The sequence below is a fragment of the Pavona decussata genome, unplaced genomic scaffold, assembly GCF_977016875.1.
Source record: "Pavona decussata unplaced genomic scaffold, jaPavDecu1.1 SCAFFOLD_161, whole genome shotgun sequence".
Taxonomy (NCBI): Eukaryota; Metazoa; Cnidaria; class Anthozoa; order Scleractinia; family Agariciidae; genus Pavona; species Pavona decussata.
The window spans coordinates 121,363-141,174 of record NW_028145572.1 but is presented as its reverse complement, the minus strand read 5'-3'; the positions used below and the strand labels follow the sequence as shown (position 1 = coordinate 141,174).

The following is a 19,812-nucleotide window of genomic DNA, read 5'->3' as shown; positions in this document are numbered from 1 at the left end:
ACATACCCTCCTGGGGATTTGATTTCGGGTAAATGAATGGATCAGACCTAAATACTAGTGTGCTGATAAAGATGTTGCACTTTGCATAAAAATGGAAATATTTGGGCTTGACTCTGGGCCTGTTACCGTCTGTCCCCTGTCAGATTTGGTCCGAAGTCCGCGAAACACGCAGAGTGTACAGCGGTAATTACCAGGATTCAATATGGCGGATGGCGCGACCGCAAAGTTGTTAGTGAGGCATTTGCCTTCCCAGCTAAATGTAAGGGATAAAACCGATTTTCTGAAACATTTTGGAGCCAAAGAGGTGATATGCATGGAACGAAGGGGGAAAATGGTGAGTATTTGGCTTGTAATCTGCAAGAAAGACTGTTTGGTCTCACGAGTTGTGTTTGATCAAATCATGATTTTGAGGGCTAATCAAAATCAGTGAGAATCAAGTGACTACTTCAATTGTTGTTAAGAGGGAACTATTTTAATTCACTTACTCAACAACCTGAAAACACGTTGTTCAACAGTTCGTTATAAGGCTAAACTACAGAATACAGGGCCACTTTTTACTGTATACCTGAAACAAGTTGGCTCGTTTCGGGTTTGCTCTTTAGTACAGTTCGTTTGGTATACCGTAAAAAGTGGTCTTACATTCTGCAGTTGCTCCCATTATAAACAGCACCACAAGAAAGCACTGCAAAACATCTTTCTTTTGAATGGTTCCCTTTAGGATTTTGTCCACAGACTACAAAGGAGTAAACTATTTGCAGCGCACCTTGTCACATGTATCATTGAGCTTCACACCCCTAACAGTCTTGTTGCTTTGTGGGTAAAATGGACTGACAGCCATTAAGATCACCTGTTATGAATTATGGTCACCTTGCCACCAACCAACTTGCCACCACCAAACGACTTCGTCACCAAGCGAAGTCTTCTCGCCACCAACCACCAACGAGGAGATAAACTAGAGGAAATTAGTCAAGCAGAATTAGCTGTTCGGGCGACTTTAATTTCCATCGATTTGCCTTTCTGTATGCAAATTACAACCCTTTAGCGAAGCAACATCTGGGGAAGTTACTGACAGCATTTTTGAAACTGACTGTGTTGCGCTTGTAATCTTGAGAGCGAGAAATTGTAAGCTTGTTATTAGCCTGCAATGCAGGCGTATTTTTGGAGCGGGAGTGCAGAATAATCCTTCGTTGCTGTCATCTTGGGCGAGGAAGCGCGAGAGGGCTGGAGCAAGTCAAAAGTGACCCTAAGGGAGAGGACAACTGGCTGAGAAATAAAGGAGGGGGGAAGGGGGAGAGGAGGGAAAATACTCTCATTTCCTGCCCCCCCCCCCTCCCCCTCAGCCTCGTTCAAATATGCGAACTAAATTTATTCAGTGCTCGCCCATGAAAAATGCCTGCACTGCAGGCTAGCTTGTTATAGGAAATTGAGATCTTGCTAGCGAGAACCTAAGCTTTCTTAAAGCAAGTAACGAACAAACCATTGCTTCCTAGAATTCAACCTTACTGACTGCTTACTTGCTTCACTTTTGCATAAGCTGAACGTTCGAACTCAATCGTACTTAAATCGTTCAACAAGAGTCCACGTCACGCTTTATGTGAGCTATTCAACAAAATGAAGTAAAACAAATTTCCATAGCTTTGCGTTGTGGTTTAGTGCTAGATTAATGAAGTGGATCGTTGGTGGCGAGAAGACTTCGCTTGGTGGCAAGTTAGTTGGTGGCGAGGTGGTTTCGTAGTGGTGAGTTAGTTGGTGGCGAGACTCCCTAGTGGCGTCAGGTGACTGATACCCTGGTTACATCAAGGTTCTTTTCATGTATTCAACCATAACAGGTGTTTCAGGTCATGGCCCTTAATGACAGCCCTTATTTTCAGTCATTTCACCTACAAGTTGTTTCGCTAATGGCCTACTTCACTAACATCTTATGTCAGTCTGCTAACATCTTCAGTCACATGTCCTTCTGAAGCACTTAAGTTAGGGTCAGATAAAACAAACAGTTCTATTTTTTTATCACTTTGGGACTTTTGAGTAAAATGTGAAAGTTCAAATTCATTTTTATTTCCTGTCTGATGAACAACTTGCTAACATATCAGCTCTTGTGCTTGCGCTACCTGCATCATTGCAATCAAGCTGCAATCAATACACATTGTGCAATAGATGGAAATTTTAAGTGTGGTGCAAATGTGTCAGGTACATGTATGGTACGTAAGTCCTTTTAAAGTAATGTTTAAAACATGAGCAGCATTGTTTTATTGGGATTTAAAACCATGAGGCACAGCCAAGTAGTTTTAGACCCAATAAAACACATGCTGCAAGTTTTTTGAACGGCTTCAAAAACATTCCTGGAAAAGCGTTTGTCAAGAGAGTTCATAACAATGATGCTTTCGTGAACATTGGAAATTTGCATACGAGAAACCATTAAACACAGCATACTAATAAGGAGGAGGTTTTATCGGTTTTTAAAACCACTGCACTTGATGTTTTGTCGACCATTTGATAGGTCAATGGGCTTATTAATGAGTTTTTGAAGCATACATTTGAGACTTCTCTTTATGGAAATATGCATTTGAGACTTTAATTCAAAATACATCACAAACATTACTGAAGTTTAACGAGTTGGCAAGAAAGTGGCATGAGAAATGGATCAGAAGGGAACAGTCCTACTTGATACCCAAGTCTCAAGATAAAAAAAAAACTTTTCTCCCTAATATGCATTATATCAATATGAGACGTTAGCGAACTGACCTAAGACATCAGCGAAACAACTCAAAGGTGAAATGACTGGAAGAAAGCACCACAGAAATGCACTGCTCAAAAACTCTCATTTGAATTTTATTCACACTTTGAAAGTCTCATCCAGTGAGTTACAAGCTAGACCTAAATGAAATTTACCAGACTACAGACAGATCTGGGCTACCTAACTACCATCCAGTTACATGTAAGCTCAGTTAGACGGCTGATTGGGAAGTCATTTTTCAAGTCCTTGCTGGACCAACACTCAGGGTCTTAATATAGCTGAGGAGAAGGTGTTTCCTTTGTTTTGGCATTTGCAAATGGTAAGACCTTTAAATGGCTTTGGCCGTGTTCCAGATAAGAGAGGGTCTCATTTCTTGTATTGGATCATAAGAAGAATTTGGTTTATTTGAATGTCTTATCAGGGGATTGCAGTTTCCAATAACCTAAAGAAAACAAGTCAAAACTGAGGAATTTGACTAAATCAAACATTTCGAGCAAAAAGTCTGAAAAGCTTACAGGTCACTTTTTAATATTGCATCCAGCAGAACTTTAGTTGAACTTGGTCACAATCATGTTTTTCTTAACTGAGTCTTAGTTTGTTTGAAAACTTTTATCAAGAACCCTAGTGGAAACAACCAGAAAATACTGCATTTAGGTATTATATTAAATTAAAATGAGCTGCCTGGTTTGCTTGGCCAAGACAGCACTCAATAGACTTCCAGTATTAGTCAGTGATAAAGTAACATAAGGAAGAACATTGTCACGAAGGTCTCATGATTTCCTTGTCAGCTACCAAGGCTTGGACTATACGTGTAGCTCACGTTTAACAGTTACATTGTATGTGTTGAAAACAAATCACAGAATACACTCTCTTTTCACTATCAATGATCAATATTGTGTTCATAATCATGTTGTGAATTAACGTCAGATAAATTATTTTTATCGCTAAACCGTACTCAAATCACTGCATGTATTTGTGGTTTACGGTTTGAAGCATACAGTGATCTAAAAAAAACAACTGAGAAAGTTATGAATTTGTTCAGAAAGAAATTATGAAGTTATCAAATGAATTAAACATAACAACATTGACTCAAAACATCTTATAACATTCTCATGGTGAATTAAAACTGCAGTGTTCCATAAAGGTCAGAAATGCTGAAGCATGTAGTTTTAATTGTTAGGTCATTGACAGAGATAAATAATGTTTCTGTGTACAGTCGAGCCTCCCGTAAACGGACACCCTTGGGGCCAGAAAAAGTGTTTGCTTACTTGTAAGAGAGGTGTCCGCTTATAGGAGGTTAAAAATGTAGTGTTTGTATGACTAAGTACCAGAGGACATGACCAAGTGTCTGCTTACGAGAGGTGTCCACCTACGGGAGGTGTCCATTAGCAGAGGTTCAACTGTGTGTTGGGGTAATACCCAAACTATTCCAGTAGGTCACTGTCAGATGATTATGTTGTGGTTCAATTTTATCCTTGATTTAAACTTAGGGTGCGTTCAATTGACCATATTCTGGAATAGGAATACATACAATGATTACAAGAAATCCCTGACAAGAGGTTTTTGGAGTTACTGGAGTACAAAATTGCTCTTAAATTATCATGTGTCAGCTAATGTTTGCAGAAATGTCTTCCCAAATTTACCTAAAAAGAGAAATCTAATGGCTATTCCTCCCATTCTTATTCTGGAATACAGTCAATCAATCAGGCAAATTTATTTTCCATTGCTTCAAACTCATTATCATACATTACCATACCCAAGAACAATGGGAAGATAAAATTTAAACCAAGGATAAATTTGAACCACAACAGCTAGGATGGCTGAATAGGAGGGGTGAGGGAGGGTTTAAAAAAAACTAAGGGGTGTAGAGTGGGTCAAACATGTTTTCGGCTTACTGATACAATCAATATCTCACTTTTATTACTTGAAATTTTGCCATGCATGAAATTGGGAAAGTATGCATGGCCTCAACAGTTATTGCCAGTTGTCCATTCATTCAAGTACTTGTAAATTTAAAATGGAATTGTGAAGAAAGGTAAAATAGCAGTGGCAGACCTAGGGCATTAGACCCCCAACTTATTTTCAGAGAAAATTAAGGCCCAGGGGATGAAATTTTATAAATTCCAGCTTAAATATTTTAACCCCAGACTTGCGACGTGCAACAAATTCACCAGTAGAGGAAGCTAGAGGACAAATTTGCATGGCGGAAGACCATAAAAAGTCATTTGTCATCCCCAAATTATGTGGTACTTGTCAAAACTTGTATGATTGTACTGTATTCAGACCATTTTAAAATGTTTGTGTCAAAATATGCTGTTATGAAGAAAAAAACAAAACAGATAAGTTCTTAGTTCTTAACAGTTAACCGGTCCAAAGTCCGCAATCATCATTATTTTTTCACCAAGGTCTTTCAAGGTGTTTTTTTTTATATTTGGTCTGCAGTCCACAGTCCACAGTGATCAGTCTACACTAGGGTCCTAGGTCATGTTTTATATATTTCAGTTCAATGTATTAATCTCCAGTCTATTGTCATCATTTTACACCTTACATCATGTTTTGTGTTTAGTCAATAGTTTGCAGTCCACAGTCCAGGGATGGAAGTAAGCACTCTCCCACTCGCCTAGGCGAGTACAAATTGTGACTTTTCTTATGCAGTTCTTAAACAAGGTCACACGCCCATGTGGCAAGTGCTGTCCAAACTTAGTTTCCAACCCTGCAGTCCATAGATTTCAGTCTCCTGTCTGCAATCCACAGTCTGCAGCCAGTAGTCCCCACATAATGCTGTGTAGCTATAGTCAAATTATTCGTGGTTGACCCTGGCATTGATGGGGTTAAGCTAAAACAACAGTTATTCATGTGGAAATTAAATGTTAAATAAATAAAAAAATGTTATTATACTGAAATGATTGTTAATTTTTAGAGAGATGCTGCTTTTGCTGAATTCTCCAGTCAAGCAGAAGCAACAAGAGTAAGTTGGATAATTTTGTCATGATTATCGGAAAGTAGATCATTTTTATTGATTCATGCACCCATTAAGTTTAAACACAAAGTACACGATAAAAGAGGTAACTCCTCCCACTTTCAACACCACTTGATTTGAAGGTTATTTTTACGTATGGAAGATTGAACTTAGATGCAGAACTTTGTACTTCTGCCAAAAATTTAGTTCTTGCAAACAAATATTTCACAATTTCACATATATAATGTTGTGAATTAAAATAATAATTACAAAATAGTATGAGCTCATAACAAATGTTTCAAGGAATGGGTTAATTGAATTTGTAGGCTTGCCAGCATTAGTGTTAACATTTTTTGTAGATTAAATGAACATGTGCCCATTGATAAAGTTCTGCTTTCTTGCCTTCTGACATCTTCTTGCAAAACAAACTGTTTCTGATAAAAAGTTACTTTCTTTAAGCAAATATTTGTGCAAGGAAAACTACAGTGTAAAAATAATAGTCAGATCTAATATGTAGTCCACCAATCGAACTAGAGTTGGGCTCACTGTTGATGGACAATTAATGAACCCTGTTCTTCCCCTAGGAAGCTCCGTTATATAGACAGTAAGCTTATACACATAATGTCATCACTGCTATGTTTGTGTAACCATGAACAAAAGGTTTCTCATTAGCCTCTTTTGTTATAATTCACTGACATGGCCATCCTATCATTGTCATTTGAATCTCTAGGGACTGGCATGGTTGCATGTTACACTCCGTAGTTTGTCTTCATGTTTGAGCCCAGGTTACCACAGTGATGAATTCACTTTTATACAACCAAAGTTTAATAACTTAGCAACAAATTGCTAAATAAATATGCTCTGAAAAAAGGCAGCAGTTTATGTACATTAGCTTACGCTTTGTGTGTGAGCTAAAACAATTAGATTAGTATGCAATTATCTTCCTTGGAATAATTATACCAGCAAAAACAAACAGGGTAAGGTTGTTACAAATGGGATTAAAATTGTGTGCTTTTTAATTAAATAATAAAAGCATCTTTCCTATTCCTTTGAAGAAACTTAAGCTCAATTTCATCCTTTGTATGTACTAATAATATTAGCTCACATTGATGTCTCAGACAGGGTTTTTATAGAGCGCAGTATTGCAGTATTACCTCAAATAAAAATGTATAATTTGGTGATTAAAAATGACACACAAATTTCGTCCAGTAAGGCTTAATGTTCTTATTACAAAGAGATTTGACAGTTGATCATGAGCATGATTGTATAATATTTTGAAACAGTCATGCTTCACTACAAATAGATTATGTAAAGCAGTGTGTGGAAAAAAGCCCAAGTGACTTCAGGGAAATTTTGAGGTAGGAAACATAAAAACCTCAGTCAGCAATTTTCACATTAGCCCTATCTAGACCAGGTCTTTTTGGTCTTCTGGGGCTGGGGGCGGGGGTGCCATGATAATACCAAAGTCAGTCAACACTAAGCCGACCACATCAAATTATTTCCAGGTAAATTTGTGAAAAAGTCCTGAAGTTTCATGATATTTGCTCAATTGTTAAAAAAAGCTATTCAGGTTCAAAGTCACTGCAGGCAGAATTCCTCTCCTGCCCCCTTCCTTTTTAAATCAGAAATTTCACTCAAATCCAAATTCATGACAATGACTCGTAAGTTCAAACATTCACCAGAAAATCAGTTTAAAAGTCACCTTCCTGGGGCTTTTTCCACACACCCCCAATCAAAGCTACTTATAAAAACTTCCAGACCACATCTCAAAACAATAATTTAACATCTACTAATTTCTTTAATTCTTATGTTCTGTACTAGAAGAGCTGTGAAATACAAGGTCTTTGGCTCCTTTTTCGTGAAAATGGGCCCTCTAAATTCTCACAAGGCAGCCTAATGCGCTCTCACAGGTCAATTTATTGAAAAAAACAAACACTGAGTGAGATCTAATTAAAGTGCCACTATGATCAAAATTTTGCATCTTTAGGTATAAGGGAACTGGTCATAACAAGTTTGGCTACATGTATATAGCTTTGTAATGAAAGCCTAAAGAGTTGAGAAATATTTAAGGCATGGAACTGTAATTTGCATGAATATTTGGTGTTATCAACAGAGTTGATAGCTAACGTTTGAAACATCAGGTCTTGAATCTCTTAATGGTGGCCAAATTGCCTGGTTTTCAAATCAGCTGGTATTAAACCAAATATTTGTTTCTACTCCCCCACCAACATAACACCACATTTTCTTTAGAATCTTACACCCTTACCTATTTAACAATACGACGGCAGTTTTCTATAGTCTATACTCTTATAGACCATAAAATGAGGTCAAAAAATGTTCAAAACTCAAGTGGAACCACGAGCCGCAAGCGAGTGGTTTCACTGCCAAGTTTTGGACATTTTATTGCGTCATTTTATGGTCTATAAGAGTATAGACCATAGAAAACTGCTGTCGATTTGTTTTTTACAATAAAACAGAAAAAGTACGAGGGGAATTGGCTATTTTTTCGTTGAGAAAGCGCGCGTTACATCTGACGTCATTTTTATAGCTACGAGCCAATCAGCGTGCGGGAATTTGGACAGTTATTGTAAAATTATAATTTGAATGGTTCAGCTTTGAATTACACCTATTGCTAGTTGTTTTGTGTTTGGAAGATCCTTTTGGATCTTATTATGGTATTTAATACCTGAATGTGTGTTCATATAACATACAGGCTCTTACCCAGCTCCATCAGATAGAGGTGCTTGGTAGCAGGTTGACAGTTGAGTATGCCAAACCATATCATGAACACCTTGCAGCTCGGCAGTGTACCAGGTGGGTGTCCATTAAGATAAAGATGGTAAACTTTAAGCCTGGTAATGATTTGGAATGAGAAAGATTTAATGTCCATTATATTATGTTATAAGAATGAGGCAAAAAAATGGGAGTCCCCAATTGGATTTGAACCCATGACCCTTGCTACACCAGTCAGATATGGCAAGCTAGGCCACTTTCTATGGAGGTTGAACGTATCTGACATATGTCCAGGATACTACAGGATCAGCAGTGTCAATAGTGTCCTGTGTCATGTTAAATAAAAGTCATGGTAAATTTTTAAGCTTGGTTCTGAAATGAGAGCTATAGATGTACTGTTGTTCAGGTTGTGAGCATGGGATAAAGTTAAAAATATACATTTTATGGCTTGCAGTGATACCACTAAGAGCTGGCAACTGGTGAATTTCACCGTCTGAAAGAGATTTATCACCAGCTGAAATTTCAACAGAACACAAATACTTGAGGCTAACTTTAAAGGTGCACAGTCCAAAAGAACTGGCTGGGCTTATTAATGAGCCTGCTGAGGTTTTCCTTAGTTACATCCCTGGACTTTACGAACATTATCTGTTTCTCAATGTCTGTCTGTCATGTTTACCATCATCAGCTTGTCATCTAGCTGGAGACGGCCTTGAAAACCCCTTAGTTACTTCGATCTCCTGGCTCTAATAGTTGCTTAAAAAATGAGTTCTTTATTTATTTATTTACTTATTTATTTATTTATTTATTTATTTATCTAATTATTATTTGCAATAATTCATTTAAGCACAGTTATCCTATTCTATTCTAGTCGCAGGTATGTGCCATAAAAATTGACCTGAGCTGAGCTTAGTTCATGAAGCCCATTTTTGGTTCATGAAGTTAACTCTTAATAAAATATTTTTAAGGCCATTGTCGATATGCATAATAATTATCCTCCTCATTATTCTCAGCCTGTAAACGTATGTAATTGAACTAGCACGAGGTCCATATTTGGAAAAATAATATTGGTTGGGTTCTTGGTTTGCAAGTTTATGGACCTCACCTAAACTTTGAAAACAAGGGACAAGACCAATATATCGCAATATGGACCAAACAAGCTAGTTCAATGAGGTTTCAATTATATAGACTTGCTTTCTAGTCTGCATGAAACTTGTTTATGTGCAAGCAGTGTGATAATAAAATTTGTCGCTCTCTTAGTGAAACACCAACACTCCCACTTCATATTAAGCTTAATTTAAAACATTTTTGGCTTGTTTTGTCAATATTGAAATACTTTGCTCCTTCCCAACGTACATTGTAATGCAAGCGGTCCATCTTAGCAGTCTGTATCAGAAAATTCGGACTGCTGAGGGAGCCAATCAGGATGCAGAATTTGCATGAATGTTGGTATTGTCGACTGAGTTGATAAGGTTATTGATGTTAGCCACCATAAAGAGATTCAAGAGCTGACATTTTATTTAGAGTGTTAGCCCTTCGTCAGAACAAATCAGTTAGAGTAATTCACTCTGACAAAGGGCTAACACATGGAATGTCAGGTCTCAAATCTCTTTATGGTGGCCAAACCTTACCTTATCAACTCGGTTACAATAAAACCAAGTACAGTCAACTCTCGCCATGCAGACACCTCGCTATTACAGACACTCTGATAATACAGACAGTAGCTAAATCACAGGCAAAAAATAGAATGTAGACGCTTGACTGAAATAAATTCCCACTATTATGGACTCTTGCTATTAAGGACACTAACTCGCGGTCTTGAGGGTGTCTGCAATAAAGAGAGTTGACTGTATTCAGTTCTTCTCCACTGCCTACGTAGCACCATAGTTCCTTTAGAAACAATTTCCTTTCCTCTAGAAACAATTACCCATTTATAATTATTTGCATGATTCAGCATGGAATTGCACCTATAGCTAATTGTTTTGTGTTTAGAAGATCCTTTTCAGTAGATCTCACTGTCAATACTTTTACCTGGTGTGTCTTCATATGATATACAGGTCCTCATGATTAACATGTACCTGCACCTACAAGTACTATACTATGTCTTGTATTTTCAGAGTGTCCCCTCAAACAGAACTTGATGAAAATGTGAAGAATGAAAAGGAAACAAAAAAGCAAGAAGCAGAACAAGGCAGCAAAGAAAAAGCGAAATCCAACGTACAGGGAATGGCACCAGGGCTGGGGTAAGAAAAAATAATAATAATAATATGGTATAATCATAGGCAAACTGTTCCTTTATCAAGATATCACGAACAAATACTGAGATAACCATCCACTGTCCAGGGGGGATACCTGTAAGACTCCTATTTGTTTAACATTACACTGGGAAACTGGCCTTCTCAGGCATTTGAAATATGCAGGCTTTATGCTAATTAACCGAATTCTGAAGCTTGAGTGATTCAAGTAAAATCAGCCTAATGGAAGTCTTAATGCAGAAGCCCTATGGAGCCTAGAGGCACTTTGTTTTTAATTACCCTTGAGGAAAGCCTTAAATATCAAAATTTTCTAATTAATGACATTCCATCACTGATCAGGGATATATAAAAATGTTTTCTTGAAGCACATTAAATAATTGTGAAAAGCTACAACTGCAGTCATAATTTGTTGAAACATTTCACTGAGACCACGGATAAATCACATTTTGCCCATATTGCACAGTCATACTCCCCCTTCCCCCTCCCCTCCTGCAATGTTGCATTCACAGTGTTTCTTTCACTCACGCTTGTGAAAACACACAAATTCAACATTGAAGGGGAGGGTGGGGGGAGAAAGTAAGCGGACTGTTTCAACATTTTATGACTGAGCATGCAGGCAAATGCAACTATTGGATATATTTTCCACCAGACACAAGTGTTTAAGATTTGACCACACACTGGCTCTATCTTCCCTGTTATAAGGTGGTTGTCCTAGTTTTCTATTTTTTGTTTTGTTTTTAATACTAACTTGATATCTTGATTTCTTTTGATAAATTTCAGAATAAATTACATTTCCAACCCAAGCCTTCATTACATGTACCCTCCTGTGAATGCTACAATCCTCACTAATATTGCTCACACACTGGCTTGTGTACCAAGATTTTACATCCAGGTAAGCTACATGTAGGCTGTTGACCATTAGTCATAGTTGGCAGCTGGCTATTATGACTGGCAAGTACATTGATGATATTAAAGGGGTTTTGTTTCTGAAGAAACTCTGGTGCTGCAGTGGTGGGAGAGTGGAGGCAAATGTTTGGTTTCATCAGATGAGTTGATAATAAATTAAGGTAATTTGACCAGCGTAAAGAGATTTGAGTGCTGACATTTTGAGTGTTAGCCCTTTGCTCTGATGAGGGGCCAACGCTCGAAACCTCAGCACTCAAATCTCTTTACGGTGGCCAGATAACCTTATCAGACACCTATATTGAGGATAACCAACGACTTAGTGCATTAACATGACCAAACAACACCACAATAATGGGCCCAAAGGGAGGAGTTTCAGATATAATAATATTATTGGTGATGGAGAGATGCAAAGACCTATTTTTGGTTTGACATTAGTGACTGGGTACTTTTTTGGGTTAGAAATTTTCTACTTGCCCTCGTTTTGGGAGGGAAGGTTTTGGTGGGGACGTTTTTAGGATTTTGTCCAAAGAATAATTAATAAACTTGTTTGGGTTAATGTTCTGGGCTGTTGGACATTTTTCGATCCAGTTTTTGCCTTATAGGACATTTTTGGGACTAACCTTGGCAACATTAATACCTCCTTGCCACTAATATACCTGAGCCTGAGTGAAACAGGGTTTACTCCCCATACGTGTAGCTCAAGGTTTTTGAATGTGATATCAGTATGCCAGTGTTCTGTGTCACATTGAATGTTAATCTTCTTCCCCTAAGTGAGCGTTTTCTGTTTGTTTGTAGGTTTTGCATTTGATGAATAAAATGAATCTTCCAGCTCCATTTGGCCAAGTGACCCCCACTCCACCCCTGGTAAGGTTTGTCATGTGCAGTGTCAGTATTGAGCTTTTCCATAATGAACCACCAGTTGATCCTGGCTGCAATACGCCATACAAAATGGGAGCAACTTATTGGAAATAGCCAAGACTGGAGAGCAATCACAGAAATTGCAGTCGATAGTTTTGAGGAAACCAGAAAACCAGTCATTGAAAAGAAGCACAAGTGAAGTTACCTACCAAGTGATGCACTCCTCTTAAGGACGGTGCCACCTTTTGCTACTGCACATTATGTTCTGTACATCTTGTGCAATGGTCCGAGAACCTCTGATTTCATAAGGAAGGTGCCTACTAATTTAAAGGTATTTTTGTGCAGTTTATGACTATGTGGGAAAAGAAGGTCTTAGCAAGAGCTATTGAACAGAAATGGAAAAAGAAAATTGAGAGTAACCACCCATTTTCTAGAGATAACTAGGGAAAATAATACTTAAAAATATTAAAAAATTATACATAAATGTATGGCATTTATTTTTCGAAATTTAATCTCAATAATAATAATAATAATAATAATAATAATAATAATAATAATAATAATAATATATAAGATCTTTCAACAGGGAGCCCACGTCATAAAATGTGGTTTTCAGTGAGGCCCTGCCTATAGCATTGCATAAAATTGCATTGTAAAAATGCATGTTACCCTAAATATTCTTTTTGGATTTCAATAGCCCTTGCTAAGATCTGCTTTTCTTGCAGTCATAAACTGTGAAAAATACGTCTGTATTAGGAGACACCATGTTGTGTTGTGTTGATGGAAAATATATCCAATAGTTGCATTTGTCTAACTTCCCACAATCGCACAATGGGTGGTTCAGGAAAACTCATATATAACCTTCCTGATGGAATGTCATTAGAAATTCCTATGGGTAGGGAGGTCTCGAAAGCTAAAGTTTATAATGGAGAGTGTTGATTGAAATCCCTATGATAATTAAAAATGTAGGACTAACTAAATATTTTTTCCATTTACTATTATTACTTTTATTCTGTAAACAAGTGTAAAATGCGTTAAATCTGTTACTACGTAAAGTTTTTGCATGTCTATATTTGTAAGTTCTTGTTACTTTTCTAAAGTGTTCCTGTATTCGTCTTGTCCCGCCTCGATTAGTTTTGTAACTATTTGCGGGACAAGCCATTCATTCTGTTGTTTTTCAAATAAATTGTTGATGTCGTTGTTGTTGAGTGTGAAGCCAGTTTGGATTATCAGTGGGCTGGTCATCCAGTACCAAAAAACCTTCTGAGCTACAAGAGGTTTGGACATTTTCTGAAACAACACAATGCCACTTCTTTAGCTAGGTGAAACACAAGAAGGCCAACCTGAGGATATGGGGGTTTCTTCAGATGACGACAGGTCTATGTCCAGTGAAGAGTCAGAAATTGAAAGTGATGAAGAGGAAAGAGAAAGAAGGTGAATAATAATTATTTGTGTTCTTTAATGTCTCCTCATCATCATTATCAATGCAGTATCAAGGAGGTAACAGGCAACACGAGGGCTTGACCCTTTCTAGCTTAAGTTTTCTTGGCCCAATATTCCAAAACGGCAAAGAAAAACACAATGCTCATGTGTGATGTATCATTTAAAAGGTTCTTTATATTTTCGTGAAATTCATTTCTCATATCAAGATAACTGAAAGAATTCAGGTGTTTGACAGGAATGGTTTTAAAACGTCAAAGTTAAACACTACCAAATTTCACTGATCGGCACATGTGATAGGTAAGGTCTACCCCCAAGATGTAGCTTAATTTGCAGCTTTTAATGTATAGAACCACCTGAGATATGCCAGAGTCCAAAAAGAATTAAATTAAAAGCATTAAAAAATTGTAGGGGTGGTAAACCACATCGTAGATACCAGGGGTACCATTTTTTCTTTAAATGCAAAGATCTTTCCAAGACCAGTTTGCTTACAAAATTTCACTGCAATTGACCAAATATTGACCAAGTTATGATTATACCGGCCAGGAAAGGGTCAACTTTAATTTTATCTCAGTTTGATTTTCTGTTTTTTGTTTTCAGAGCTAAGGAAAGAGCTGAGCATGCTCAGAGAATATCTGTTGCTAAACCGGCTGCGAGTTCCAAAAAGCGTCACAAAGTGGTGCTTCATCCGTCACAGCCCCCATCCAAGAAAGTCCGATCAGTACCTTCTTCTAAACATACACCTGTAGAAAAAGCGTTTGAGCAGCCCACTGGACAGCCAAAGAGGATAGAGTTCAAACTAACAGAGGCCATTTCAAATATATTTGATTCAGGAGCTTCTGTCACAATGGCAGGTAAAGCACGTAACCGACAGTTTGGTACAATATTGATCAAAATATGAATTGCCTTTACTGATTGTTATGCATTTAGATTCATGTTAGTTGTGAGAATTTGCTGGCACATCAACATGATCAGTGCAATGATTGTTCAGCATTAGTCAGCAATGACTCATTACAGTGCAAGGGGTTCCTGGCCGTGCTTTTGCCTTTCTATCCTCTTAGTGTCACTTTCAATAGCCAGAGAACATATAAGTAACAGCGGAAATGTTAAACTAATGGTCTGGACAGCAGTGTTACTTTACCAGTTCACAGAAACTAACTAGTGTAAATTCGCTCTGACGAAGGGCTAACGCTCAAATCGTCAGCATTCGAATATCTTTATAGTGGCAAAATTGCCTTATCAACTCTATTGATAAACCAAACGTTCGTTTCTACTCCTCACCGACGCAGCACCACAGTTTCTTTAGTAACTAACGCCCTTATTTACTATAAATTATGTTTGGCTGCAAATCTCCAGGGTTGAAATGGATTAAAACTTCTGTCGTGAAAAAAAGGCACAAATTTTTCAAGGACTAGGTTTTTTTCTATAAATGCACGCTTAAGTTAGTTCAATGCAAAATGTTCTTTTTCCTTTTGTGCAAATAAGCGGCAGCTGACTCGAACGCTCCTCTACTTTGGCTGCTGCATACTGATTTGCTTTGATTTTATGTATCTTTATTATTGTCTTTGTTATCCTTTCTTCTTGCTTTTTTCTTCTTTTTTTTTGTACTTAATACCTGAATAGTGTGATCGCTAAAAACTACTTATGGTCTGACTTCTTCCTTTGAGAAATCCTCTGATATTTTCTTATCAGTGCTCCAAGAACAATTTCATGTTTGAGCAAAGATTCTTTGTTAAATATTTGGTGCCTTTTTGACCAATGCCCCTTTAAAGCTCTCCTCTTTCACAGGTTCCAATCCCCCAGAGACAGAAGGTTTTGGAAGATTTGCACCTCCAGCAGAGACTGATGTCAACAAACTTGACGAGGAAGAGGAAGAGGAGGAGGAATTCATTTCTGAAGAAAACAATGAGTTTATCTCATCTGCAGAATTGCGCAGGAACAGGATTAGCAGCAAAGGTTAACACACTTTTCTGTTTTTTTATTATTTCAATATCAATCCCCTGGGAAATGACGAGACCCCTATGTAAACCAAACTTCAGAGTGGCTGGCGAAAAGATTAAGATCCATTGAAAAGATACAAAGGCGATCTCTAAGGCAATGCTAAGGTCAAAACCAAACTAAGGATTAAGCTAAATTCTTTGAATTTAACCTTAGGGTGGGAGCGAAAACATGGAATTACATTTCTTAGGCAGCAAAAAGTCTGTATTCAAAAGCTGAGATTATTTGGAGAAATCTGGATTTCAGTGACAAGTAATCACTTGAATCCTTTTTCCGGCGAACCTTTCATTGTTATAATATTAATAGGAACCAAAATACCTCTATAAACAGTAACAGACAAAATGAATTGGAATCCGTCAAACGTAATTTAAGATTGGAACTTTTGAAGATATTTCACTTAACTTCCTTGTTTACAAAGGCATCTGCTTTGCATCAGTGTACAACAAAAATGTCGGTTGAGGGTTGAATATCAAATTCTGCCGTACTCTCATTAACTTTTTAAGTCTGTTTTGTTTGCTTACAAAAGTAGGATTGTTTTACAGCTATGCGTCAGTGCCATTGTACACTTAAAATAAACTTCGAAATCCCCCCCCCCCCCCCCCCACTCACTTCCTCAATCCGCCAACTAAAATGATGATTGAAAAACATAAATCGTATTTCCTGTGTTAGAGGAACTGATTTTAAAAATTGTTGTCTAAAATGCATGACGTCTTTCTTTCAGAAATGTCTGAGATGTCGGCTTTCAAGAATTACACACCTGGGGACCCCACTTGCAGACTTTACATAAAAAATCTGGCAAAGCATGTTGAGGAGAAGGTAGACCTCTGTTTCCACTCTTTAAAGTTAGTAAGGCATCTGGAGTAAATATCAACTTCGGTATAACAAGGTTAAACATCGCACCTGGCAGAAGACAAACCAGATGTAGTTGAGGAGTTGAACTTGGGTTTTTGAATCAATCAATTCCAACAGCATTTTTCTCCCAGCCCCCCCCCCCCCCCCCCATGTAATTCGTAAAATATCCACACGTATTGTCTGTAAAACCATAGAATAAGGTGCAGTTATTTGTAGTTAAGCTTTGGATTCCCTGTGCCTGCCTATCTTACAACAACCTTTCCTTTTCCTCGAAGGATCTCAATTACATATTTGGACGGTACATTGATCACAGCGTAGAGGAAGAAAAAGACAGGTAAGGCACTGTAGCGGTATGAACACCTTATAGCTTTGTGATGTTAGTAATTTTAGTGCAATTTATATGTAATTTATAGGTTCCCCGTTGATAGCAGTAGCTTTGCTACCCTGTTTGAAGTTTTTTTCCTTCCTTTTTGAATGCCAGTCAGACTAACACAGTACATTCAAAGCTGTTATGAACGGTTACACTGGATAAGTCGATAAGTTACTACTTCGTAAAAGTTGATTGTTCAATAGAGGTTCCACTGGCTGACAGGAGGCAAGTGCCAAAGTATCTCTCTCTGATTTGTGAAAAGAAATTACGGCATCTGATTACGAGTATGGCCATCTTTAATGTTACTCCGTATTTTCCCATTCCGCTTGATTCATGTTAAGACAATAATTTTACACTCGTCATATAACCACGTAATAGAGGTTTGTTTACAGCAACTATGGGGAACGATTTTCAGGACTGATCACAGAGATCTCGAAGTAGAGGGGTGACAGCTTAATTCGGCTTTAACGTAATATATTAAACACAAGGAAGAGTGTTTTCTGATTTCCAAACACCGACAAGTTGGTTGAGAGAACGAGGCACAACCCGAAATTATAAGCTTTGAAACATCCGCTTGTATAAAACTACCGCTGGACAAATGACTTCTGAGCCATAACTTATGAACTTTGAATTTCATCTTAGATCGAAATTAACAGACAACTTTTTAAACAGAGACTAATCACAAGTCTTGTACTTTCTTTCTGTTACCTAATTTGTAATTTTATAAATTGTAACTAATGTTAACTTATTGCCACTGTAAAGCCCGCAAGGCAAGGGTCAATCAAAGTATTGTATTGTATTTGTTTCTTTTTTTTTTTTTTTTTTTTTGTTAAGCTTGATTAGAGCGTCTTTTAGTTGACTGCCGAAAGTAATTTCGTGTTTGCTTTGTAAACCGTCTGTGATTGGTTAGCAAAACCCGCGCCACTTTCTCAACCAATTAGAAACAAAACCGAAACCAATCGCGTCTCACTCGCACTCGTTTTCCCGCGCTTGGCGCCGGTTACATGTATTTGCTTTGAACTCTGATTGGTTCATTGCGCTGTTACGTCTGTTGTGATTGGTCAGAGTAATTACTTTGGTTGTCTATTTACGTAGGCTTCTCGTAGGCTCGATTACCAACCGCTGTTCGGGAAATGAGCCCACGCTTACCGGACCCGAGGGAGCGGCGGTAATCGAGCCTAGGATTGACGACGCTCACATGAAAACAGCTTTAGAGGTTTTGTTTATTTCAGATTTGACGTCCGTCTCATGAAGGAAGGACGCATGAAGGGACAAGCTTTTATCACATTACCGAGTGAAGACAAAGCCAAGAGGGCTTTGAAGGACGCGCATGGCTACATCCTGCATGGAAAACCCATGGTCATTGTATCCTTGGTTGTCTACCTTTTTCAGTGGGACATAATAGACCCTCGTCACTCGGCGGCCATGTTGAGTCCCGGGGAATGACACTGCAAGCCTCGGCCGGACGCGAATTCAGTGCGAGGCTTGCCGTGCAAAAACAAAGCTCAAATTCAACATGGCCGCCGTGTGATAAAGGTCTGTTGGCTCCTTTCGATATATTAAATTCTGCTTGATTACGAGCCTTAAGGGGCACAAACATAGCAGAAATGAATACACGTTTGCATCCAGTGATACGGGGAGAGGGACCCAAAATGAGGGTTGAGGGGCTTGCTATCCTCCCCACCCCACAGGCAAGTGGAAAGTGTAGGGAATGTCTGGGCAATCTCAATGTGTACAATTTGCTGTGGAATTATACCCCTAAGAGAACCCCTGTATATGAACTGATCACACTCTGCGAGATTGGAGCCAATGTTGTGGGATAACTGTTTCGACTTCCTGCTTTTAATATCAAAGTTTAGTTAATTCGACAGTTCTTTCTTTCTTTGTAGCTTCATTCCTTAACCGGCTACCAGCAATTCGCACGATCAGCCAAAGCGAAAGACGAGACTTCCAGCAAAGGCAAAGTCTGAATGATAATCAGCTGAGAATTGACGGAAGCATAACTGCGTGCAGATTTGTTGCAATTTGCTGTTCCACGTGTCTATGTTCTGCATGCGATCATCACGTGATCGTCACGGGTGTGGAGCCCATAAGGATGCTGGAAAAGTAACCGTTCGGGCGTGCGCAAAATGAGCTGTGTCCTGCGAACAAAATCGTCAATGGAAACTGACAGGTCAAAGTCGAAAGTAGACTATTTCGCTTTGTGCTGTTTTGGTACTGTCGAAGCTTGAGGAACAGTTTTGTTGAGAAAATATCTGAGGACTCTCAAAGGATATATGATGGGCCTCTAAGGAATAAACACCGCTCACCTGAAACGAGATATCGCCTATTCAAATTTAACTTAATCTAATTTTTCATACAATAAAATTATATAAGTTGACTTTGTCGGCTCATTTCATTTCCGTATCTACTTAATAATCGAGGCTACCTCTAGTCTGCCACTCTCTCTCTCTCCCCTCAAAGTTTTGTTGTATATCCAGGATTTCTCGATACTTCACACACAAAGGGTTGGTGTGTTTGTTGAGGAGTGTTGTACGACTTGTTGTAAGAAAATTGTTGTAATGTAGGCAGTCATGGCATGGCATCAATGAGATGACGGACGTTTTTCTGACAGTGAAATCAGCCTTGCCTTTTTTTTTTTTTCGTTTTGCATTATATATATAATTTGTTGCTGGTTAGATCCTTTACTGCAGGATGCGGCACTTTCATT

At 38.2% G+C, this 19,812-nt stretch overlaps 1 protein-coding gene across 1 annotated transcript; it reads left to right on the top strand.

Annotated features, from left to right (window-relative positions):
- Positions 1-143: 143 nt before the first annotated feature.
- On the top strand, positions 144-19,482 carry LOC146464538 (RNA-binding region-containing protein 3-like). The gene is made up of 13 exons (XM_085129562.1): positions 144-334; positions 5,655-5,702; positions 8,407-8,507; positions 10,541-10,666; positions 11,459-11,570; positions 12,380-12,448; positions 13,761-13,876; positions 14,483-14,736; positions 15,671-15,838; positions 16,602-16,696; positions 17,008-17,066; positions 18,335-18,467; positions 19,016-19,482. Exons 1-13 carry the CDS (start codon positions 203-205, stop codon positions 19,070-19,072), a joined length of 1,470 nt encoding a protein of 489 aa, XP_084985688.1. The 5' UTR covers positions 144-202; the 3' UTR covers positions 19,073-19,482.
- Positions 19,483-19,812: the final 330 nt, after the last annotated feature.

Coding starts and splice junctions, on each gene's coding strand:
- LOC146464538 (XM_085129562.1), top strand. CDS start 203: ATGGCGGATGGCGCGACCGCAAAGTTGTTAGTGAGGCATTTGCCTTCC. Junction 12,449..13,760: donor TGACCCCCACTCCACCCCTG/GTAAGGTTTGTC, acceptor CCACTTCTTTAG/CTAGGTGAAACACAAGAAGG. Junction 14,737..15,670: donor AGCTTCTGTCACAATGGCAG/GTAAAGCACGTA, acceptor CCTCTTTCACAG/GTTCCAATCCCCCAGAGACA.